The following is a 21,643-nucleotide window of genomic DNA, read 5'->3' as shown; positions in this document are numbered from 1 at the left end:
AGTGTGTACATGACGAGCACTGTCCACATCACCTAGTGTGTGCATGACGAGCACTGCACACATCACCTAGTGTGTACATGACGTGCACTGCGCACATCACCTAGTGTGTACATGACGAGCACTGCGCACATCACCTATTGTGTACATGACGAGCACTGCGCACATCACCTAGTGTGTACACGACAAGCTTTGCTCACATCACCTAGTGTGTACATGACAAGCACTGCGCACATCACCTAGTGTGTACGTGACAAGTACTGCGCACACTATCTAGTGTGTACATGACGAGCACTGCGCACACTACCTAGTGTGTACATGACAAACACTGCGCATATCACCTAGTGTGTACATGACGAGCATTGCGCCCGAAACTCTCGAAAACTTCTCGGGTGACTTTTCGGGCAACTTTTTCGGGTCCCGAAAAGTGTTTCTCGATACGCCCGAAACGATCCCGAGATTCTCGGGATCGATTCTGGAGAATGTACGGGGCTCTTTTCGGGTGCACGCGCGAGCTGTGTTTAATTTTCTTTATCTGCGCACGCTCCATCCTAAGTGTTCATGGGCAGGGCATCAACCCCCCCTAGCTCTAACCACAGGTTGCAAGTTCTCACGCACAAGCTAGAAAAATACGCCATCTCAGCGGCGGCGCTACACGTCTCATATGATTCCGAAACAATTTGACCTTGAGATGACATATTTCGTATTTTCTAAATACTATGGAAAACTTTGGAAAATTTGTTAATTTTACAACACCAACACTGGTAAAATGTATGTCTAGAAATAGCGCGCGCTGCTCGTTTGAGACGGCGTATTTTCCACTCAGTACGCAAACGTCTATAGGCGATGTTTGCAGGCGCCATATATGCAGATATTTTAATATCTGCATATATGGCTTTAAAACGCTACAGTCTTTGCTTCTTTTCTTCAGTAAGATTGCGAGGACAACACAGCACATTTAGTGCTTTTCGGGCCCGGAAACAGTTCTCGGGAGCCTCAGACCTCCCGAGAATTTACGGGCAAGAATGACGAATTTTCTCTCGGGCCCGAAAAAACACAGGTAGCCCAAGCTCACTATTTGTGTCAATTATGGCTACATTTCAACGTACGATTTTTCGCCTTAGTTTTAATCAAAATTAATCGAAACTCTAACCGTTGTATTCTTGTTGTCTTAACTAACCATCGTACCGATTTTCGGTGGGTTTAAACCCTCTTCCACTGACCCCTTTCTTAGGGCAAATAGTGAGCTTGGGATACCTGTAGAAAAACCCGGGAATTTAGAGAGACACGAAATTCGTCATCCGAGCGCTTTTAGGGCAACTTTACGAGCCCGAGAAGCTCTCGGGAGTCTCGAGAAACGGGCGCCAGGAATGAAATGAGCTTGGATGCGATTGTGGATCTTTAAGAACATTACATGACAACGTATTTAATAACATTTCAAAATAGTCATCTAAAAATACGTTTTTATAGTTAATTAGCATAGAAAATCGAAGATATCGCAAAAGTTTTCCCAAAATACTCTGTATTTTGCTAGGATGAAAATATAGACAGAGTACCCTACTTCCTGAAAGCGTCATTAAAATGTGTTATAGTAGAATTCCAAGGGAAAGCGTTTAGAAGGAAAATAATAACAGGAGCAGCTTCAGCATACCCGTCTACAAAGTGTTCACAATGGGACTTCACACCTCCATAGGATAATTTTGTCGTTGACGCTGAACGCGAATTGGTGCAAGAGGCATCCATTTATATTGCTTTGTGCTGGCGAGAAAGCGGCGAGTATTGTCGGTAGATCTATTACCCAGTCCTTAAATCAACAACTGGACACATCATAAAATCGGGATTAGGTGTTTCAAAATGCTAAACCAATGAAATTTTAAACAGGTCTTGGTTATAGAGAATAAAGGAATGTGACACTTTCGGCAAGCGATTCGCCATCACATCACAGTTGGCCACCATTCTTTAACTGAATTCAAAGGTAGGACTTTTGCATCTGACATTTTTATGGTTTAGATAATGATAAGTTATGCACAATGGAGCATGATTTGATCAAAAGGAGTTAACCTGGCTTAGCAGAATGCAGATACTCGAAACGTTCGTAAACATTTGATACCTATGTCTGCACAACTTCTCAGGCACACAGTTGGAAAATTAAAGCTCGAGTTCTGCTTGCTTCTCTTGTAACTACTAGAATACCTAATAACTTGATTGTTTTAATTAAGCTATTCGGTGCGATGTTAAGTAAATTGTTTTAAAGTTCTAATAACAAGATAAGTTTTGAGCGGTATTTTAACAAGGTAATTTAATCAATCTAAATACAATATCTTAATTGGAAATCAAGAGGCAAAGCCAGAATTGCATAAAAAAAAGTTAACTTCGATTTCTGTATGCTTGAAATTAATGCGTTAAGAAGTGATTGTTTTGGGGTGCTAATAGCGAATTCGTATTCTTTAGAATATAATTTAATTAAGCTGCTAGACACTACCTGGTAGCACAATAAGTAATACTTTTTCCTGGACATAAATATGTTCTTTTTGCTGTTATGTCATAGAGATATCAACCGAGTATCATCATACGGTAAATGCGTCGCATTACTTAAATCCCCCGAAGTGTCACAAACCAGTAAAACAAGAGATTTGTTTGCATCAGGAGTAACCTTATGTTAGGGATCGACGATTTGATATTTGATGGAGATGTAGCTGAATTTGTTCTTGCCCGATCTAGTTTGGTTGCACGATTTTATCTCTCTGAAATTCGCCTGTTTATTTCCGCTGAGGTTTTCCTTTTCCCGTACGGACAGTAAATAGACGGCCCCTTAAATAGAAGTCAAAGTCACTGTCTGTGAAACTTCATATAGCCGGATATTATAAAACTCGATGCGAATATAAACATTTTTTTACTTGATTGATTGTGAGTTTTTTATTTGTAAAGTGGTTCGCAGAAGTTTTTGTTGTAGTTCGGGACTCCACATCACCGCTACTTTTCTAACTTTTCTAAGTCAGGAAAAATAAAACGAAAAAAGAGAAGAAAGGAAATGGTTATGAAGCCAAACCATGTTTAAATTTCATTTGTTTACACTACGCTCGTCTTTCGATAATTTATTAATGCGTAACTGAGCTTCGGGGAAAGAACAGTACAGTACTGCAATAATTTCATGATAATAACACTCCCTTGTTGAACGATTTAGTAGTGGAGTCTATCCTAAAAAGCTATGCGATAAATAATTATCTAGGCGAATTATCTGCTTTCGTAGCAACGTAAAAAAAACTGTAACCTAAAGAAATGAATAAGCCCCAATACTGGGTATTATCAATTTCCCTTTACTGTAATTTGTGTTTGCTTGTCAATGAAATATCGATATTCAGCCTAGTCCCAGGCGTTCTTACCGGGTTTACTGTGCTCGGAGATTAACCGTGAGGTAGCCTGGGGGCTGGGACGAGCTCACCCACAGAACGTCACAACTCTTACCATCCACAGTACACAGGAAACTAGACCACAGGAAACCCGTTAAGAACGCCTGGGGCTAGGCTGTGACATATTAATATTCACATGTGTCTGTAGATCTGCTGCGATGTCCCGTCGTGCTCTGCGCAAGCGTGAACGCTTTGCGTCCCTGCAGAGACAGTTGTTGAATTCGAAACGCTTGTTCGAGGACAGGGATTTTCCCGCGAGTAACCGCGTTTTGTTCACCCGTCGTCGCTCAGTGCAGCTCATCTGGAAACGACCACATGTAAGTCACGTGACTTGAGAGGTATAGGGGGCACGGGATTAAGGGAGGGGAGGGAGGATTTTCCTCACATCGTTTATTATTATCGGATTAGCCAATCAGATGAGACCTTTGTGCTTACGTTTTGGCTGAGCGACCAACGTCAACGTAGCCGATTGGCCCGTTCGTGCGCGCGCGTCTAAAAATAGCCTGATCCTAGAAAACGCCGTGACACTTATATAATGCAGATTATTGCCCCTACTTATGAGCCCCTGTTATTAGTAATTATTATTTTTATAAAAAGTTTCTAAAAAACGCTGCATTTGCAGCCATGCATTCGTGTTGGCCTTTTCATAGGAAATTTCTAAGAGCCCTGTATTTGTATTTCATTTTTATGGGAGATTTTTATGAACCTTTCATTTGCATTTCCTTATTGCAGGAAATTTCCAAGAGCCCTCAATTCATAGCCCGCGGATTCAGCTCAAGTGACGTGGCCCAGGGCCGCATTCGCAACTGTTGGTTCGTTGCGGCACTTGCAGATCTGACGACAAACATCGACCTTTTGCATCACGTGTGTCCGCCCGATCAAAGCTTCGAGCCCGACTCGTACTGCGGAATGTTTCGGTTCAATTTTTGGCAGTTTGGGGAGTGGGTCGAGGTAATTGTTGATGATTACCTACCGACTTATAATGGCAGGTTATACTTTACCAAGTCAGACGATCCGGATGAATTTTGGAGCGCTCTGCTGGAAAAGGCGTACGCTAAGTAAGTAGACTTAATATCATCGAGAGAAACTGAACCACTTCCAAAAATACCTTGCTTATCCCGATAATACCACCGAACAACTGGCGAATATTACAGTACCAATCTTATAAGTACAGACCTACCGTTACATATATCTTCCGCTAAATGAAAATCCGAATCACAACTGAGCAACAACTGTAAGAGTGAATATATCCTATCGTTTATTTGTCATTGTCTGTCCGTCTGTCTGTTTTATCTCTCTATGCCCGGGCTATAAAGGCTTTGTGGTTGATACAAGGTGATGTAATCTATACTGTAATAGCCCAGTCTATCCGTGCCCGGGACATACGGGGCTTGTGCCTTGTACTTTAATAGTCTAATCTCTCGGTGCCCGGGTTAAACAGGCTTTGTGGTTCATACGAAGCAATGTGTCTTGGACGAATCAGCGAGGCGCTACAAGACATGACTGGCGGGATGATCGAGAATGTCGACTTGCAGAATCCTCCGCACGGACTGTTCAACGTGATGATGAAGGCGTGCGAGAGGCAATCACTTATGGGCTGCAGCATAGAGGTAAAGAAATAGTAAAAAGAAGGGGGTTTCGGAGACAATGGACATAAGAGATAGACCATCAGTTATCCGATTGAGGAAGGGTTTGGCCTTTTTTTTGCACGTTTTTTTGGTAAAAACAAACTCTACTCCTCTAGAAACTGAATGGCCTTGATGATGGATAGCTTCACGTGGTCATTTCTCTTATAGTCTAAACAACCCAGCAGTTCGTCCGACCAGTACGAGGGAACCCTTGAGAACGGGCTCATCACCCGACACGCCTACTCCATCACGGGACTCCGCAAGGTACGATTATCATTCAAAGGCGCTTCTTCGTTCGTTTACACCGTGGGCCAAAGTTTAATCAATACTTTACATTTTCAGGCAACTTTAAGCTCGCTGCGAGGACGACCGGAAGTGGATCTAATTCGACTGCGGAATCCTCACGCCAATAGTTCAGAGTGGAGAGGAGCATGGAGTGACAGGTCGGTTGTCTATTTACCCTCCCGTCTCAGCCAATGTGCTCACAACCCCCTCGCATTCGCCTGGACAATATCAGAGCAGAGTTATCTTATTTAGATATTATACCTGTTTAAAGGGGATATATTATCAGTCAAGTTTTTTTCTAAGGTTTGAAAACAGATGACCGCAAAGGATCCTTCAGAGGCTAGCCTTCGACTTTCCTTTATTTCCGTTTTTTTAAGTAAACTGTGATCTACAGAAAACTCCAGCGGTAGCTAAGACCTTTGTAATATAATAAATGATTAAAAAAATTTCTCTAACCCTGTAAAGTACCATCTCACATTCTCGGGCAGATCACCAGAGTGGAACATGCTGTCCTCACAGGAGAAGAGAGAACTAAACCTCACCTTTGACGACGATGGAGAGTTCTGGTAAGGGCCTCTTGGTTTGTTGTTTGTTGAAACTATGCGGACTATGCCTTCTCTATGATTTACATCTTTTTTGTATAGGTGGGGGAAGGTTCGGGAGTGTTCTTGTGGTTGTTAGGGAGGGACTGATTGTATATCTCTACACACTTGTCCTCTCTCGTCCGATCCTGACATGAGGATATTATAAATGTGATTTAAACATGTTTTTTTCCAAGGATGTCTTTTGACGACTTCTTGAATAACTTCACGAGGCTTGAGATCTGCATGTTGACGCCTGATAGCATGGAACAGAACGATAGGAGAAAATGGAACGTCCAGAACGAGAAAGGACGATGGCAGAAGGGTGTAACAGCAGGGGGTTGCAGGAATTTTATCGCCAGCTTCTACACCAACCCTCAGTTCAGGTGTGTCCATATCAATTAACGGGAGGATGCTTTATGACTCTTTTAATGATCAGGCTCTTACAAGAGCATATTAAATAAATTTCCCACGAATAGCGCCCTTCGTATGTATTGCCTTATACATAGAAGAGCTAAAGTTTTCCCGCTCCCTGATCTACAAAAAACATGGTGAAAAATGCTGATTTCCGTCAATTTTAAACTCCCGGCAAAAATTGCTTAAGCAAAACTTGATCGCTTGGTCAAATCATTTTCTTACTAATCTTGAAAAGTGCTTGGACATTTTTGAATTGCGGTCAACAAAGACGTGGACTTCTATTAGATATCATACACCTATTTCACGGAAAAAATCCAAGGTTTCAGATGTGCTACTATCACATACTTGTATATAAACACGTTTACGTGGCGCAGAAGGACTTTACACAAAATATTCAGTGCTTTTCTTTCAGCTTCGTTCGTCAAGCACAAAAAAGTGCTTTCCTCTATCCCACGGTTCTAGCATTCGCTTAAACACGATTGTTCACATTTGCGCATCTCTTGCCTTTTACGCCTGACATCGCTTAAACACATTCCTAATCAAACCTCCAAAATGTTGCTTCTAGAGTTTGCCTCAAGAATCCCGATGACGATGATGACGAGCTGTGTACTGTGATAGTCTCGCTTATGAGAGTGGACCGCTCTCACAGAGTCAAGATACCCGACCGAGCTCCCATAGGATTCGCTATCTACAAGGTAATCCATTCAAAGAACACCAGTTTTGACCGTGGCGTCCTTAGCCTGCTTACAGGCGTTTACTCGGTGAGCGTCAGAAACTCCATCTTGAATTATTTGGACGCGGGAAGGCTGAGGAGAGCTCAATCTGACCCCAGATCATGCGCGGCCGTAATATCAAATATCTAACCAAATAAAAGCCAGGGTTTCCTCACGTAATAACACCAACAAGGCCTACGATCAGGACTTTCGGGTTTCCTGTGGATGATGATGTGACGTCACTCTCGCCTAAGCTGGCTCTCCCGAGCCTCTCTCGTCCCATGGCCAACCACAGGAATCCCAAACAAAGACCAGGCTCAACACTAGGCTGCTGAAACACTGAATGGTAATAAGCGTGCATCTTAAACTTCTTAGGCACCCAGTGACATGCGCAAAGGGGATCGACTGGATCGCGCATTTTTCGAGTACAATAAAGCTGTTGCCATGACGACGTCATTCAGCAAGCTCCGTGAGATCTCCAGTCGGTACCGCCTCCATGCTGGCGAGTACGTAGTGATCCCTTCCACCTTTAATCCGGGACAAGAAGGGGACTTTCTTCTAAGGATATTCTCCGAGAGACCCCAGTACGCAAGGTACAGTATCGTTACGGGCTGACCTTTTGATATCTGGCGGGTCGGGGAACTTTCCAAATAAATGCTAGCATGCCAAAAATTACAGGGGAAAAGAATCGGGCAATCCAAATAACCGCGAATAAAATATCCGTTTCCCCCTTGTCGGATATAGAAAATGGTCACTTATAGTAATAATAGTCCTTAATCGAGAACAAAAGACCGTTTTATCTTCTTCTAAAGTCTTTATTAGTCCCCCTAACCATGTTAGGCAGCTGTGGTTGAAGTGTACCCCTTTACCCATATTGATAGCTGTCGCATACAGGTACCCACCACCCATGACTTGATAGCTGTCGCTACAGTCTACCCCCTTACCCATATTGATAGCTGTCGCATACAGGTACCCACTACCCACGACTTGATAGCTGTCGGTACAGGGTACCCCCTTACCCGTATTGATAGCTGTCGCACACAGGTACCCAATACCCAATACTTGATAGCTGTCGGTACAGTGTACCCCCTTATCCGTATTGATAGCTGTCGCACAGATGTACCCACTACCCACGACTTGATAGCTGTCATACAGGGTACCCCTTTACCCGTATTGATAGCTGTCGCACAGATGTACCCACTACCCACGACTTGACAGCTGTCGGTACAGGGTACCCCCTTACCCGTATTGATAACTGTCGCACACATGTACCCACTACCCACGACTTGGTAGCTGTCGGTACAAGTTACCCCCTTACCCGTATTGATAGCTGTCGAACAGATGTACCCACTACCCACGACTTGATAGCTGTCGGTACAGTGTACCCCCTTACCCGTATTGATAGCTGTCGCACAGATGTACCCACTACCCACGACTTAATAGCTGTCGGTACAGGGTACCCCCTTACCCGTATTGATAGCTGTCGCACAGATGTACCCACTACCCACGACTTAATAGCTGTCGGTACAGGGTACCACCTTACCCGTATTGATAGCTGTCGCTCACATGTACCCACTACCCACGACATGATAGCTGTCGGTACAGGGTACCCCCTTACCCGTATTAATAGCTGTCGCACACAGGTACCCACCACCCACGACTTGACAGCTGTCGGTACAGGGTACCCCCTTACCCGTATTGATAGCTGTCGCACAGATGTACCCACGACTTACCTACCCCTATTAGATGGCAAGCTGCTGGCACCCCCCCCCCCCCCTACCCCAGAATTGGGTCCCTATCCTGGGGCAAGTGTTATGACCTGCTCCCTAAAATAATGACCATTGGGATGATAACCATTTGTACCTTGCTCTTTGCTTCACAGCGAAATTGACCAAGAGACGAAGATGACATCCGGGCCAAAGGTAAGGCTTTATAAATGTGCCCTCAATTTTTGTCTGACGACGACATGATTTGGGCGACATCGTCCCAAAGTGTTTTAAAGGCTGTTAGATCGCATTCTTGGCTGATTTGGATGGCAAATTTTACCGAAGATTATGTTCGCGATGCGTGAAACGTTTTTATAGTTAAGCACAAGGTTTTTCTCTCTTTTTAGGTGGTAATTACACAAGACGACGCCAAATCTATCGATCACGAATTCTGGGATGTCTTCCATCAAATGGCGGGCGAGGTATATTAGGATAACAAAATCTATGAATAAGTGGGTAAATATATTTTTTCATCAAGATCACTTACTGTTTTCCCACAATTTTTTCAGGATGGGGAGGTCGATCAGTACGAACTTCAGGAGATACTTAGCAAATCCTTTACCAGAGGTTAGAAACTTTAAGATGAACTTGACTTTGTTTCAATTGCGTGTTGATGGTGAGGCGGCATTTGAATATTTTTTAAGAGATTCCTGGCGCGTAACTGGGGTGAGTGGCCGTTGGACAGTGTTTATTCCCTTAACTGTTTGGAACTTGATTTCCTTGCAGAGCTAAACAACAACTTGTTCGCTCTTGAGGCTTGTCGGTGAGTATGAATGCGTAAGCCATCCTACTTGTGTACAACACGTAAACGAAATGCATGACATCTTTAAATATGTGCTTTGTTTGTGTTTCCTAGGAGTATGATTTCTATGTTTGATGTATCCTTTGCTTTTATCAAAATTTGCGTTTAGTAATTTTATTGGACGCCAGAACCAGGTGGGCAAAAATAGAATTATGATATCTCAGTATTTGATTAAATTTCCCTTAAGGGGCCCTAAAGCAGGCCAATCACTCCGCTATTTACGCCCCCACTCATCAATACAAAGCATCATTTGCATCGTTACTGCAGTGCCGTAGCAGGCCTCGAAATTTTGAGAGGGACACGTATCAGAATTGAAAAAAATATTGTGGGGGTGGGGGGCACGGCCACCCGCCTTGTAGTCAATTTCTTAATTAAAAAAATATTGGGGGTGGGCACGTACTTTCAATCAATTATCATTGAAATAGTATCAGAATTTACTCATGGCTGGTTATTTTGACGTATTTGTAAATGCAAACATGATAGAGTGGTTGATTTAACACCTCGTCCAGACTGACAGATCCGGGGCCCTCGGTTATAACGAGTTTCGCGCGCTGATGATCTTACTGGAGAAGTGGAAGGTAAGTGAGCGCATGCGCAAATAATCGGAGGCATCGCGGGCTCTGGGGAACGATTGAGCTTTTCAAGCGATGATATTCTAGTCTCAGTGATCCAGCGCTTTCTTTTGATGTCCGTCCTAATGTTGGTTTCGTAGTCATTTACTGCGAGTTGAAATAATAAAAGGTTTGAAATAACAATAACAATAACAATAACAATAACAATAACAATAACAATAACAATAACAATAACAATAACAATAACAATAACAATAACAATAACAATAACAATAACAATAACAATAATAATAATAATAATAATAATAATAATAATAATAATAATAATAATAATAATAATAATAATAATAATAATAATAATAATAGAAAACGTTTACATGCGTCAACGCGAGCGACTACTAGGAAACTTCGGCTGGTGTTTTCTATTGAAATAGAATTAAGGCTATTTTTTGGTGGTGAGTTTCTATCCTTCGCAATTACAAAATCCTCAACAGATATCCTAATAATCGTATATTCCATTTTTCCCGTCATTCTAGAATCACTTTCACAAGTATGACCGTGATCACAGCGGTGACATGAACGCCTATGAACTAAGGGACGCGCTCAACGGGCTTGGTAAGCATACTGACAATGTGAGGGGGGATTGATAATAGACGAGGTTTTGGTGAGTACCAAAGTAAAGATTAGACTCTGATTTGGCGAGCAAAGGGTTTACAGGCTATCAATTGTCTGAGTGTAAGGAGCGGTTTTGTATGTTTGTTAAGGCCTCTCGCGGGTAATTGTTTTTAAAAAAGGCTACAGTCTTAGATACGTCTGGTCTCAGGTTTCTATCTTATGATACATTTAGGTCAAAGGTTTCTAACTATCTTAAAAATACGTCTATGCCTTAGTTTTCTATCTTTAGATACATCCAGATCTAAGTTGTCTGTGTTAGTTGCTTCTAGGTCTTAGGTTTCTTTCTCCAGATACATCTAGTACCGCATTCACACCAGCACTTAAACCAGCTTAAAGGTGGTTTAATTGAACTGGTTTAAATTTTTCAATTTTCCAAGAGTCGACAGGACCAAGAACAAAACTGAATAGACTGTGCAGTAAGCTGTCTGTCTCCTGTGATTCGTCCTTGATTGTCCTAATTACTGGCTTGTATTTGTCATTTCATAGGCTACCAGTTAAGTAACAGTGCTATGAGTTCTCTTGTGTTGCGCTACCACAACAAGAGGGGAACCATCTCGTTTGACACCTTCATACAGATAGTCGTGCGCGTTGTTGTCATGTTCGGTGAGTGCTGGGCATCTTTGCCAAATCTCCAGTCCATGGACACCATTTTCCTGTGCCAAGAAAGGTCAACAGGTTACTGCTGCCATCGGCAAATGCAGCTAATGTAATATATAGATTTAGGCTGCCTAAAAGCGGAGCTCCAAACTACCAAATCTTTGCTTATTTCCGCTTAATAATTTAAAAAATATATAATATTATTATTATTTCTGTTTTTGACAACGTCAACGATTTCACAGATCACGCGACCAACTTGTTATACCCCCTTCCCCCCACATCTACATGACACATAACAAGTTTAGTTGTCATACTATGTTTCGGGGATGATGTCACGTGAATGACGTCACTTGACCATCTCACTGCACCCTACTTGAAACATTCATCACATCTATACCGAGTTTTGTTGTCACACGATGTTTCTTCAATGAGAAATAAATATTTTTTTATTTGATAACAGCATATTTTTGCTTCTAGTTATGCCATCGATGACGTCACAATCACGTGACTATATTGGTGCACCCCCCTTGATACATACATGACACATACCAAGTTTGGTTGTCATATGATGTTTCGTTTAGGAGATATGAATATAGATATGACATTGGGATAGTTTTTAAGTGACGTCATCGATGACGTCACAATCACGTGATCATATTGGAGCACCCCCCTTGACACAGACATGACACCTGCCGAGTTTGGTTCCTACAACACGTGACCATATTGTTGCATCCCCTTGAAACCAATCCCCCGTGACCACAGTTTTGCACTTCTCTTGACACATACATGACACCTGCCAAGTTTGATTGTCATACGATGCTTTTAAGGGACAGACGGACAAACATCGCGTCACGACAACTCGAGTCGATGGGTTACCCATATTTGTTACCATATTTGTTTTATATACCACTTTTTCTTAGGTATGGGGCGGCGCGCCGCGTGGGAGTGCACCGCATTTTGAGTTTCATTTGCCACCTTCACCTGCTCTCCAGCCTCCGGTCATTTGGTTGGGTTTGGTTTGGACCCCGGTCTTCCAAGTTTCCACCACAGCTAATATATTGACTAGATAACAACAGGGCCGTAGAAGGCCTAAAAATATCGGGGAGCGCAATACAAAGACAGAAAACTGGGAGGGGGAGGCATACGGGTGGTGGTTAAGGAGGGGATCCCCTTCCCCTGCTACGGCCTTATAGTATGCTACCAAATAACAGTGCTCAAAATGATGACATTCTAACATTTTCACCAGATTCTTTCAAAAAGCACTGTGAGAAAGCGGGAGGCTCAAGGACAAGAGCCCTTTTCTCTGTCGATCAGGCAAGTAACAAAAATAGCATTATCCAAGCAGTAGTATAGCGCGTTCGTGACACTAGTAAAAATTGACCAAAGCGAGGCTGGCTGATGACGAGGAGGTCGAAGCCGCCGCGTACATACGGAGCCCGAAACTCAAAGTGGCTGCATTGACTTTAATATTCTTGAGTATTTTAAGTATATCAGAATAGAATATAGAATAGAATATTCGAAATAATTCTTGACTGCGCGTAAATTGGCTAACGGATGCCAACCGCGGGAGTTCAACGCTTTTCCTTCAATCTATTGAAAGCAGACACCGGTTCCTTAATAAAAAATATCCGGCCATTTATCGGCTTCCGTATAAAGGTGTTTTTTTTCTTGCTCAAATTGTTTTTCGCAGCTAGTAGGATTAGTCAATATATTTTTTTAAACTTCGCTGTCCCTTTTCAGCCAGCCAATGCTTGCTTGTTAAATTTTGTGAATGTTCTATGGGATTTTCGTTAACGACTCTACGATATGCAAACAATCGGGGCTCTCATGTTTCGAGCATACGAACATCACAGCAAGTATGGAACTGTAAGGGATGTTGGCTTTTTATCTTTGTATTAAGGTGATATTACACGCGTCGTTTGCAACATCGTCTTTTTTTTTTCGCGCAACAAATGACGCCACTATTTACGGGTTACATGTTACTCGGATCGTTTGACAAAATCGTTTGCAACAAAATTCTAGAGCCCAGGCTCCGCGCGCCCACATTTTTGTAAACAAAGATGGCGTCGAACGTCAAACTTTTCAATAACAGCACCGATTGCGCGCGTTTTTGTTGCCTTCGGGATACCCTTTTCGTCCCCCCACAAGGACTTATTCGTCTCTATCCCTGTAATCACGGTGGTGGACGGCATTTCTTGTTAAAATGACGCCATTTTGTTTGTTGACACGACCTCGTTAGCGTGCTCAATTGTGGGATTTGTTTCTCAAAAAACGACGTGACGGATCGATTTTTTCACAATTCGTCAATTTTTGTTGCAAGATTTTGATCCTGATTCAAAATCCTGCAACATGTTGCAAAACAAAATGTTGCCCAAAAAACGAGGCGGAAGACCATGTTACACGGCAACCGTTTTTCCGTGCACCGTGTTGAGCGAAAAAACGATGTCGCAAAACGACGCGTGTAACATCATCTTTATGTATGTGGAATGCTCATCGCAAGATGGCAAGGAGATTAATTAGTGTGGGACAAAGAACCCCTTCCGAACCTTGATTTCTTCATTTCATCTGTGAAAATATTTCTGTTTCAGTTTATCGAGTGTACTTTGACGGCGTAAACTCAACAGGAAAATCATCCTGCTATACATGGTCTGCCTTTGGTGTGACAACGACAGGAGAGACCTGGGAAGAGTCAAGTTTCTTACGCACGGGCACAATTGTCCATTGTATCACAGAATGCAATTGGACTTTTTTGTATTAAAGATTAAACTTATTAAACCCCTTGGACTTTAAAAACCCTGTTCCCTACCCTACATGATCTAATTGGGAGCTAGCATTTCTTTATTCCTTGAATAAAGTTTTCCAAGCTCCGCCTATGTCTTGTGTGTAATTTTAACGATTGTGTCTAGGGGGTGGTCACCTAATGGTAGTGTGTCATGGCGTCGTTAAAATTTTATCTGCAGAGATCTCACATTAAGCGCATAATTTTGTAGTTGTTTGTATCCAAAAGAATTTAGACTCTAGAAAAAAAACAGCTGCATGATCAAACGGGAGCTGAGAATGGAGTTATTTGCGAAAATTAATACACTTCGTTTCTAGCTTGCATGTCAGCCTAGTCCCAGGCGTTCTTACGGGGTTTCCTGATGTGCTCGAAGATAAACCGTGAGGTAGCCTGGGGGCTGGGACGAGCTCACCCACGGGGAGACGATTTATTGTGACGTCACAACTCTTGCCATCCACAGGAAACTCCACCACAGGAATCCCGATAAGAACGCCTGGGACTGGGCTGGTAAATCGTAACACACTTACAGAGTGTTGACGGGCATTCCGTCATAGAAGTCCTATACATAGAAGTCCTATGTTTTAGAAATGCACAGGAAAAAAGGGTTCAACACCATAAACTCAATTAACATCAAAATGTACATTTAATAAACTTTTTTGATATAATTAATGTAACAAAGCAACAATTTTACATATCTCATTGCACAAAATTGTAATATTTCACAGGGAGTGTAATACAGCTGAGGTATTTCTTTAGATGTTAGCATCAATGAAATGTCAAGAGATAAATTGCAAAGAACTTCAGGGGCGTAGTTAGGGGTGTGTGCTGGGGGAGCTTGCATCCGACCCCAACCACTATTCTCATTGAAGTGTTACGAATTTGTTTCACCTCATTTGATAACTATGCCTGCGCAATTCCCTAGTTATGCATCTGAGTCGGACATATGCCACAATCACACTAGAGGCAAACACAATAACTCTGAGCATGTTTCAACTAATTAAGATAGATCAAATTAAAATTTATACAGAAAAAGTTTAAAACGTCACAGGCCAATGAAAAGTGAGTGTCGAGTCACGGTGTTTTAAACATTTTTTGCAGTCATCTGATGTAAAAGTGAGTGAAACATGTCTCGATTATTCTCAGAGCAATAATGCCTAGAGCTAGTGTGAACACAGCATAAGGTAAAAGGGCTGCTCCCAGTTGCCAAGGTCTCCACTTATTCTAGCCTTGGATTGGTGCCCTCAATGAATCAAGAGCTTTTGGAATTCATATGGAGATCTTGGAAACAGAATAGCAGTATTCACTAGAGACTGATTTCAGGGGAGAGGAATTAAACAAACATACATAGCAGCTCTAGCTATGACAGATATTTGTGTCTTTAAACAGGTACTGTAGATAATATTTGGGGACTTGTATCAAAATGGACAGTGGGATCATCTTAGAAGTTTGGGATGTAAGCCGAAGTAACCGTGAATGCATGCCCTAACATGGCAACAACACCATATTACTCACTTTGTTCAAATTCCAATAACAACTATCTATAATTATTTCAAGATTTCAACCATGAATTTAAAAGTCTTCACTGTAATCCTGAACAACGATAAGTAACCAACTACTCAACATTGCTGGAAAGTGGATGAAAAAGATTTTAATATGGGACAGAAAATACTACATTGCAATGCAAAAGGCGACCTCTCAGATAAAAAAAACTGTCTTTGAAATCTAAGAAAGTCCTCTTTAATCCTTCAGCACTATTTACTGCACCTAATGTCTGTTTAGAATTGCACTTGAAATGGAGTATAACTAAACATTGATATTGATATTTGATGTGGGCTTCTGCACCCTTTGTAGTCACTAAAACAGAGAATTTTTCTCTACTGGAAATAATTAAAGGACATCATTTGGAAAGGGACACTTTAAAAGAAAGATCACCAACATGTGGTAGGTAATTGTGTTGCTAATAACAACTAACTGATAAAATCCAGAGTTTAACCACTAAGCTTTAAACTATAATGTTGGTCCATTGATTTTAGGTGTCCTCTTCACTGAGTCTCATCTTTTCACATACACAATACATTTTACATCCAGTAAGCATATAATATCTGTATCTTTGAGCAGTATCAGTAGTCCAGCCAAGGGTTTCCACACGCCATACTGCATTCTCTTGGGGATGGTCAGTTTTAGACAGGAGAATCATTGTTTTATATCGAGGAATGCATTGGTTGGATGTAATTAAGGCTAGCAATAAATAAGAAGTCTTGTGACCATCTCATATCAAGATTACACATCAACTACCATCTTTTTATGAACATCCATGTTGCCAACAATCTACGAAAAAACATGAGCTTTTAGTTGTGAAAGTAATTTCAAATTTAGGGATAACAAACAGACAACTAAGACAGCCTGCTCTGAAAAAAAATATTGTTGAACTCTTCATTCTCTATTCCATTAATTTGGCAGATTAGTTAAAAGCAAAGTGATTGTAAGTTTCAATCAATATGAAATTAATAAAACATTGTTTTTATTGCTTTTAGTCCAAAATAAAACTAAAAAAGCAGGAAAACACTTTTGTTTTGTTTTTGTTTTGAATATTCAAAACACATTTGTCCCCATATTATTTGATTCTTTAAAAAAAATGGCTGCTTTTATTGTGGGATTGATTAAATTACACAGTGATTCAAGAACAATTAATCAACATCTCATTTGAAAAGGGTTTCATGGCCTACAAAAAAATGTGTCAGACAAGTTGTACCAACAGGCTTTAAATGTGTATCACTGTATGTGTGACAGAAGGGTCACATAGGTTATATAACCACAGGTCACATAGGTTATATAACCACAGATAAGCCAATATTTAGAGAATTATCAAAATCACTGACATTAAAAAAATGAGGAGTTAAATAGACCAGGTTAAAGAGATATGACAAAAAAATGATAACATTCCTTGATAAAAAAAAATTTCAATAGAATGCTTAAGGAAAGCATAACATCTTTTATCAACTTCAATAAAATTGGTATAAAAATAATACCAACAGTACAACCATTTGATGTTATTAGAGAAATCCATGCACTTTTCAAAATCGAGGGTGTTCACAATGTTTTCATACCCAACAGAATACAAAATGGTTCCATTAAAAATTAATCAAGACATACAATATTTGGTCTTGCTCAAATCCACTATTCATATAACCCAATAACTTCACATTTTAGTGAAATCACTCAGTCAACCAGTGGGGCTCAACAAGATGAATAATAATGAAAACAAGTTGTTTGATAACAGTCAGGAATAGAAAGGATGGCTTACCGCACAAAATTCGCTAAAGCATATCTTGCCATCACCATCTTTGTCAGCATTGAGTATCGTTTTGTCTACAATTTGTTGTAGTTGTGTTTCCTTCAAATTATTTCCAACCATCATTTTAAGCACTTGGAAGAGTTCTCCATTTGATATATAGCCATCGTTATCCATGTCATATATCCTAAATGCAACTAGCAGAAAGAAAAGCATAAACAATAAAATATACGATTTACATAGACAAAATGTTTGAACGCTTCTAGCCTTAAGGGCATAGCCATATTTTATGGAGATTAAATAACACTAGCATCTCCATTACATAAATACAAATATAGTTTTTGATGCTTTGCATTATCATATTTGAAATAATGTGGATAAAAGACAGCATTATGGTATAAAAATGGTAAAATATAATGTCTATCCCCATTTTTCTCAATTCCTTAAATCATAAAAAAACATGGATATGTTTAGTAACTTTACTGGTGGGGGGTGCGAACAAGCGAACATGAGCTTGAAGAGGAGCTTGTGTCCTATTCTATTGCCCTCATTGGTTAACATTCTTTTAAATATATATAAAAATTAATATAAACAAAAATAATCTTAAATATTCTCTTATTTAAAATATAGCTATTCTCAAGGATTTACAATTGCATGCACTGTTTTTTAATGATCTATCATCATTTTTGACTATAAAGGAGTTACTTACACTTCAGTTTAGATTCCTTATCACCCTTGACACTGAACTGTGAAACACCTTCAATAAATTCTGGGGAAAAACAAAATTTAAAGCACTTTCATGAGGACAGACAGACAGACAGAATAACATAAACAGGACTTATAACATTGTTATGAGACTATATAACAATGTTATGAGACTAACACACTTGTAACAGTCTATAGAATAAGAGAAGCTCTCACGAAATAGTACTTAAATAAATCACTGATTATCATGACTCATTATTCCTATCATCAGCTAAGAAATTCTTATCAATTCACACCAATTAGTGTTCATTGAAACAAGTGTGATTAATATGGAAATATATATTAACATTACAAAAGAGATTCAAATGTTGATAAAAACACATGTATAGTACCATGTACTTATCTCCAAGGTGACAAATAAAACAAAAATGTGTGACAATTTTTTTTAAGCATTCAAAATCCTTTTTGAAGTTTTACATGGCGTTTGGCACCCTCAGGTTGGAGTAGATTTGCACCAGATCAGGGATCCATGTCATAGGACAGTCCTTTTGTTAAAAGGCGCTTCAATATAATTCCCAAAAATTCACCTTGCATTAAATTATTTTGTATATAATGGAGAATACTTGTATGTATGTGCCAACTATAGTCTTGTTTGTGTGAGATCTAATGTTATACTAATTTAACAAGTATAGAAAAACACAATCTTCTGCAATATTCATTAGTACAGTTAGCAATTTTCCTCAGGACTATTGACAGTTTATCAATAATTTGTTCTCTAGACTACAGCTGCCTTTTTGCAGAGTAAATTGAGAAAAAAACACAAATTTATTCATCTACCTTTCCACTATTTTAAAAGTATTTTTTTAATTTTTCATTCTAGGTTGTGGACATAAAAAACAGCCTCTTCAGTTGTTGGTTAAAATAAATTACAAATGAACGATAATCTATATTTTGTGACTGACAGGATTAAAGACATACCACAGGAAGATAATGAATTTAGCATATGGAGAACAGGCAAGGAAAGGAAATTGTTTGATTCCTCATGCAAATAGAGCCATGATGACCCAGCATAGCTGGTACAACCTTGCTTGGTTGACCACAAGACAAAAAAAGCTACAGTATAGAATGAACTTGCAGCATCAACCAGCATTGTGGGCAAACCACTCAACATGGAAACAGCATTGTTGAGTGCCTTGACCATCTGTTCTAAATGTAATGATATTCAGGAACCATTCAATCCCAAAGCCTCCCCCACCTCAATGTGAACTCATTCATATACCTTTAAACACTTCTGATTCAATATAACATTGAAAATGAGCATTTAGCTACTATATATTCCAGTTTTTCATACTCAGATGATATGTCCAAGTTATTAATAGGTGTGTTAGAGAAATGAATCTCAATTATACATTTCACGCATGTAGTTGCAAAATATATTAGAGATTGGGTATGTATAATAGCTGTAAGATTTGAATGTTACATGCTATGGTAGGGGATACCCAAAAGATCCAAGCAGTTTGTTTCAACATAAATATTAATAACAGGCAATAACAGTGAATTGATTAGCTCTCATGCCAAACTCACTAAGAAAAGCTTGCATAATGAGGCTATTCACATTTTATAATCCTAAGTCAAACTGTTATGTTGGGGATTTATAAAATAAAAGCTGGATATAACTTCTTGATGGCAAAATTGCCATTTTAAACACACACACAAAATAGAATTTCTCTGGACTCAAGTTTGCACATAGACAGTGTATGTACACAGAAATAGTAAACTAGTATCACAAATAATCCTTTACATACAAGCAATAAACTAAGTGAAATTAAATTAAGTTGATTGCTAAAAAACACGATCTGGATATTATTACTAGTAGGGCAAGGAAATTTTCTAGTCCTGGGTTATAAATCACAAAAAATTGTTAAAAGGAGGCGCTTAACAATAATCGAGAAAATAACGGAGTAACAGGTGTAAAAGAGGTCCCCTGTACATTCACCTAATTCTTTTCGCTGACAACAAAGTAAATATACAGTGCGTTCCAATTGCACAACGCAACGCATTTTATCACAGCCAAAAAGTCGCTTTAAAGCTCGACTGCCAATAAAAGAAATGACCTCGAAATTTAAGTGAGACTTTGGCAATAACCACCAGCCAAATAAACAAGTAGTCCAGTTTCAACTTTCAAGGACATCATCGGTGGGAAATTTAAAATGGCGAGAGAGTTAGACAAGCGTGTGTTGATAACAAATGAAACTCAAACAAAGTCAACATCACGATGTTCAGTTTTTCTATCCCATTAAGAAGGAATCACAGATGTCCAGATCTTTAGTTCCACGGTACCTTACCTTTAAAATCAACCTCTCCATTGCCATCCGCGTCAAAAATAGTTATGACTCTCTGTACCAGGGGGTTCTGCTGGAGTTCGGGCAAAGACATAAACTCCTCAACAGACAAGGAGCCCGAATTGTCCAAATCTAGCTTCCGAAAGCGCTTCCCAAGCCTTCTAATCTCATCAGCATCAACTGCAGGGACAAACACCAACAAACAGTGGATTATAAGGAAGGCAAGATAACAGGTTGGGCAGAAAATAGGTCGCTTTAGAGCATGTCCTTCGACAGCCATAAGCATGATTTGCGACAGTCAAATAAGCTTCAATTAGACTTACAATGTGTCACCATATCCCCTGGTAAAGAAGCTTCGTTTCCCTGCAAGCAGATGAGAGTATGTAAAGAAATATTCTCCTGATTAAAAGGATAACGAATCACGCATCAAAGTTGGGTAATTTGGCATTGTAGTCCATCAAAATCGGCGAATTTAGCCGAGCACAATTACACGACGCTGTAGTTACATTACACCTGTGCCAAATTCTAAGTTTATGCTAACGATTTCGGCGATGGATACTGAATACTAAAGTTCAACTTTACCAAAAGATGTAAACTAAACAACACTAACGATAAAGCAACTCTTTCAGCTGCAATGTCAACAAACGCGAGGCAAAAAGAAGCTAGCTACTTTATGAGCTGAACCTGCCCAACAACGCGAGCTGGAAAGAAGGCTGAATATTTTACGGAAAACTCCATAGATCGCGTCAGACAGGGTTCCATGGCGTAGACCAATAATCCTGCATTACATACATACCATTTTTTACTAGATTATTGCTGTTTTGTATACAAGTTGTTCCGTTTGAAGTTGCAATGGTCAGTAGTTCGCCGACAGAGTATGATTGCTAGTAGGCAGTGTCGTCCACCTGTCCCCAGGCTCCTCGCGGAATAAACAACATCAACATCCGGGATCTTTAGTATTAATTGTCATTGCCTTTGATTATTTCTTTCTTTATTTTCTTTTTTGATGGAAAAATAGCTGAATTAAAGATATCATCACTTGAGTCGCAACAGTAAAAAAAAAAAGCGTGTGCAGAAGATTG

At 40.0% G+C, this 21,643-nt stretch overlaps 2 protein-coding genes across 4 annotated transcripts; one reads left to right on the top strand and one right to left on the bottom strand.

Annotated features, from left to right (window-relative positions):
• The first annotated feature begins 1,349 nt into the window (after nt 1–1,349).
• Nucleotides 1,350–15,025, top strand: LOC5520879 (calpain-A). 3 transcript variants are annotated; one of them, XM_032365837.2, is made up of 20 exons: nt 1,350–1,972; nt 3,472–3,724; nt 4,140–4,465; nt 4,849–5,017; nt 5,204–5,299; nt 5,378–5,478; nt 5,809–5,886; nt 6,099–6,287; nt 6,884–7,013; nt 7,407–7,624; nt 8,914–8,953; nt 9,145–9,219; nt 9,307–9,364; nt 9,524–9,560; nt 9,654–9,675; nt 10,109–10,177; nt 10,708–10,786; nt 11,333–11,449; nt 12,690–12,757; nt 14,032–15,025. In XM_032365837.2, the coding sequence occupies exons 2-20, from the start codon at nt 3,566–3,568 to the stop codon at nt 14,056–14,058; spliced, it is 2,058 nt and encodes a 685-aa protein (XP_032221728.2). In that variant the 5' UTR covers nt 1,350–1,972; nt 3,472–3,565; the 3' UTR covers nt 14,059–15,025. The 3 variants fall into 3 exon arrangements, with proteins under 3 accessions (XP_032221728.2, XP_032221730.2, XP_032221727.2); XM_032365836.2 differs by having other exon boundaries at nt 1,351–1,972; nt 3,556–3,724; XM_032365839.2 differs by lacking the exons at nt 12,690–12,757; nt 14,032–15,025 and adding an exon at nt 12,364–12,561 and having other exon boundaries at nt 3,556–3,724.
• Nucleotides 14,847–21,490, bottom strand: LOC5520781 (calcineurin subunit B type 1). Its single transcript, XM_001640548.3, has 6 exons — nt 21,358–21,490; nt 20,885–20,924; nt 20,565–20,741; nt 18,224–18,283; nt 17,527–17,711; nt 14,847–16,550 (listed from the first exon to the last, which is right to left on the bottom strand). Exons 1-6 carry the CDS (start codon nt 21,358–21,360, stop codon nt 16,503–16,505), a joined length of 513 nt encoding a protein of 170 aa, XP_001640598.1. The 5' UTR covers nt 21,361–21,490; the 3' UTR covers nt 14,847–16,502.
• Between the last annotated feature and the right edge of the window lie 153 nt (nt 21,491–21,643).

Source organism: Nematostella vectensis, chromosome 7, assembly GCF_932526225.1.
Source record: "Nematostella vectensis chromosome 7, jaNemVect1.1, whole genome shotgun sequence".
Classification (NCBI taxonomy): domain Eukaryota; kingdom Metazoa; phylum Cnidaria; class Anthozoa; order Actiniaria; family Edwardsiidae; genus Nematostella; species Nematostella vectensis.
The sequence above is the reverse complement of the archived record's forward strand: the minus strand, read 5'-3'. Positions and strand labels throughout refer to the sequence as shown.

Coding starts and splice junctions, on each gene's coding strand:
- LOC5520879 (XM_032365837.2), top strand. CDS start 3,566: ATGTCCCGTCGTGCTCTGCGCAAGCGTGAACGCTTTGCGTCCCTGCAG. Junction 5,887..6,098: donor GACGACGATGGAGAGTTCTG/GTAAGGGCCTCT, acceptor TTTTTTTCCAAG/GATGTCTTTTGACGACTTCT. Junction 9,561..9,653: donor TTCGCTCTTGAGGCTTGTCG/GTGAGTATGAAT, acceptor TGTGTTTCCTAG/GAGTATGATTTCTATGTTTG.
- LOC5520781 (XM_001640548.3), bottom strand. Junction 20,742..20,884: donor AGGGGATATGGTGACACATT/GTAAGTCTAATT, acceptor TTGTCCCTGCAG/TTGATGCTGATGAGATTAGA. Junction 16,551..17,526: donor GCTTTAGCGAATTTTGTGCG/GTAAGCCATCCT, acceptor GTTTTTTCGTAG/ATTGTTGGCAACATGGATGT.